This window comes from Quercus suber, unplaced genomic scaffold, assembly GCF_002906115.3.
Source record: "Quercus suber isolate HL8 unplaced genomic scaffold, Cork oak 2.0 scaffold_1788, whole genome shotgun sequence".
NCBI classification, from domain to species: domain Eukaryota; kingdom Viridiplantae; phylum Streptophyta; class Magnoliopsida; order Fagales; family Fagaceae; genus Quercus; species Quercus suber.
The window spans coordinates 1-3207 of record NW_027071141.1 but is presented as its reverse complement, the minus strand read 5'-3'; the positions used below and the strand labels follow the sequence as shown (position 1 = coordinate 3207).

Sequence of the window (3207 nt, the reverse complement as noted above, 5' to 3'; positions counted from 1 at the left end):
AAAAGAAGGAAATATCATATAAACATAAACAAAAGCACTGTGGACTACTTCACATTACTTAAAACCACAAATATTAAAAGGTCAAATGTAGCTGAATACAACAATACATCAAGCACACATTTTAGACATCTACTACCAGAGTAGTAGTAGCTCTGTTCTTATCATCAAATGAAAACTAGAAGAGACACATACGGTACTGAGGTTCATATATATTCTCCTCCATATTACATATCATTCAACAGAAGTGGCATGCTTTTCTATAGTCAGCTGCAACTCCTCTTTCTTTGCACCCACAACCTTGTCCACTAATTTGCCTTCTTTCAAGAACAAAAAGGTTGGCATTGCCTCCACAGCCCATTCCTCAGCTACAGTCTGCAGACAGCCGAGTAATTTTTTTTTTTTAAAGTTAAAATCATATATTGGTTTGAATTGAACTACACACGGATTTCATACAAGTTAATCTAGAATCAGATTAGGCTATTAATTAGAAACATGTTAGGAATAGATTTGTTTACCTTCAATTCATCCACATCAACCTTCAGGAATAGGACATTAGGAGTCTTCTTAGCAAGCTCTGCCAGAACTGGGGCAATGAAACGGCATGGTCCACACCATGAAGCCGTGAAATCCACCACCACCTATCATGCAACTTTCTTAGTAAATGGCATTTTTTTTTCAAGAGATTCTATGAATCAGGACAAAAACAAAGCTAAAAACATGAAAATGGAAACTCATAATTCTCACACAACAATTAACGACAGTACAGTATTGGTCAATACAACACAAATAGTATTATATCCCTTAACAACAATTAAATTCAATCATATGTCTTATTAGTAACTAGCTAAGCTCTGCCATAACGCCATAACGAATCTCTACATGGACAAAATTCTTTTTTTTTTTCCCAATGATATAATGATTCTCTGAGCACGTTGCTTTACCAGTATCTAAATATACCAGACAAACACTTTATATGTATGTTAAAGCATCTAACCTAAAAGTAAACCAATTCAAATATTCAAGAAGGAGCTATTCAAGGATTCAAAAATATCTAATTAGACTAAAGCAACAAATATATTATACAGACAATACAAATACTTTTTTTTTTTTTAATAATAAAAGTTATAAATCTTCAAAATACACAATATTGTATGACAATTAAGTTTTATACCCTGTTATATGAAATGATGATATCTAATTAAAATTTATAAGGGTAATTAGTCCCATAGAGAAATTGAATCAAGAACCTTTCCAATATTAGTTTAGTACTTTTTTCTCTGAAAAAAACTAAATCTAGATAATTCCAAGACGTTATTGAAATTTATCAATTCGAATTTAAGAAGAAAAAAAATTCAATGCAAGTTGATTACAAATATTTTATTCTTCTGGGCATTAAAAAAGCAGTTGCTATATTGTGGCCATTAAAAAACAACAAAAAAACAAATCAGGCAAAACCAAGATTAACCAAATCCCTTAATAAATTATTGGGATTTCAATTCAGGTATGCATATATTTTTCTAAAGAAATAATTTTTTTTTTAAAAAAAAAAACAAGAATTTGAGCCAATCCCAACTACCAAATCAAACCCAATAAAGACCATGTATTTAAATCATGTAACAATCCCTTCCAACCTTAAAAACCCAGAATTCAAAAGACCCCAAAATGATGATAATAACAATAATTGAAAAAAAAAAAAAAAAAACTACACAGACAAAGAAAGAAAGAAAGAAGAAGAAGGGTGTTTGCTAAATGGAATACCAGTTTCTTAGCCTCATTTCCCTTCTCAAGTTGCTGAGTCCAAGCCTCAACAGTGTGGCAGCCAATCACTTGGTTCTCTTCAGCCATTTTTGTTTTCTTTGTTTGTAAGTAAGCTGAGATTCGCAGGTAAAATGTTTTGTTTTGATGTTTTGTGTGATGAGAGAAACCTATGCTATGTATTTAAAGCTACATAGCTGACCTTTGCTCCTAATTTACCAAAATGTCCAGCAACTTGCAGCTGAATTACTATACTGCCATTTTTCTGAATGTGAGTACGCGATTTGAGTGACGCATAGCCCTACGTCATAGGATGGAATGGAGTATTTTTGTTTCGCTTTAATGCACCATACGGCGTTCAAACAACGCACGCGGTCGCAGCCACTGTTTCACAATTTCACATTGTAAATTAATACGTATGCATACGCATAAAAATGTACAATATTTTATACATATGCATAAAAATGTACATATATTATACGGGATTTAGATCCTTTAAATTTCGTAAGATTCTCTATTAATAGATTTTTTTAAATCTTAATTACTCTTTTATGATATAAGAGTTTAGATTTTGCCATATCAGCATTCCATTAACAATACTTTTAAAATAATAAAATAATGTTACAAACAAAACAATTAAGATTATTGTTAGTAGAATGCTGATATGGCAAAATTTAGACCATTAAATTATTAAGAATGGTTAAGATTTAAGGAAATATATTTGGTAGAATACTTTAGGAAATCTAGAGGATCTCAATCCATATTGTACGCATTTAATTAGGGAAAAAAAAGTTTCTTTCTAAAGTTTCTCTCCTAGTGTTTCAAAGAGGAAAATCTAACCGTTGAGTGCCCGTTTGGAAACGGTTAATGTAGTTGAAACTGAAATTTTTTTACTTAAAATACTATAGATAAAACTAAAAGGTAATTGAAATAGTATAGTGGAACCCATGAATAGTGTTAAAAAGTGATGTGAGGCCCATAAATAATAGTAAAAATAAGCGAAATAGTAAAAAAAAAAAAAAAAAACTGGCTTTTCAAGTCATGCTAAATGCACACTAAATTACATGTTCTTATTATATACAAGAATATCAAAGATCAATATAACTATGTTATTAATTAAATATTTAAAATTTAAGTTTTGTGGTCTAAATTTATGGATAAAAAATAATTTCATTGATTGAATAATAAATAACGTTCGATTTGAATGAAATTTAGCTTTCTTTTTTTTTTCTTTTTTCTTTTTTCCTTCTGAGAAACGAAATTTAACATTATGTATGTTAAAAACATGTAATTTAATGGTTAAAATTTCAAAATTTAGATCTAATAAAAAAAATATAAGAGAAATTTGAAGAATTTCTCTCTAAATTAATTTGGAAAGAAATTTTGTCCTATAATTAATATTAAATGTAAATTTTATATTAATAATACAATATAATAAACTAATAATTTTTT

At 29.1% G+C, this 3207-nt stretch overlaps 1 protein-coding gene across 1 annotated transcript; it reads right to left on the bottom strand.

The window, feature by feature from the left end:
- Nucleotides 1-19: 19 nt before the first annotated feature.
- LOC111986121 (thioredoxin H-type) lies at nucleotides 20-1932 on the bottom strand. Its single transcript, XM_024017752.2, has 3 exons — nucleotides 1759-1932; nucleotides 516-638; nucleotides 20-372 (listed from the first exon to the last, which is right to left on the bottom strand). Exons 1-3 carry the CDS (start codon nucleotides 1843-1845, stop codon nucleotides 232-234), a joined length of 351 nt encoding a protein of 116 aa, XP_023873520.1. The 5' UTR covers nucleotides 1846-1932; the 3' UTR covers nucleotides 20-231.
- Between the last annotated feature and the right edge of the window lie 1275 nt (nucleotides 1933-3207).

Coding starts and splice junctions, on each gene's coding strand:
- LOC111986121 (XM_024017752.2), bottom strand. CDS start 1,845: ATGGCTGAAGAGAACCAAGTGATTGGCTGCCACACTGTTGAGGCTTGG. Junction 639..1,758: donor GAAATGAGGCTAAGAAACTG/GTATTCCATTTA, acceptor GTTGCATGATAG/GTGGTGGTGGATTTCACGGC. Junction 373..515: donor TTGATGTGGATGAATTGAAG/GTAAACAAATCT, acceptor GGCTGTCTGCAG/ACTGTAGCTGAGGAATGGGC.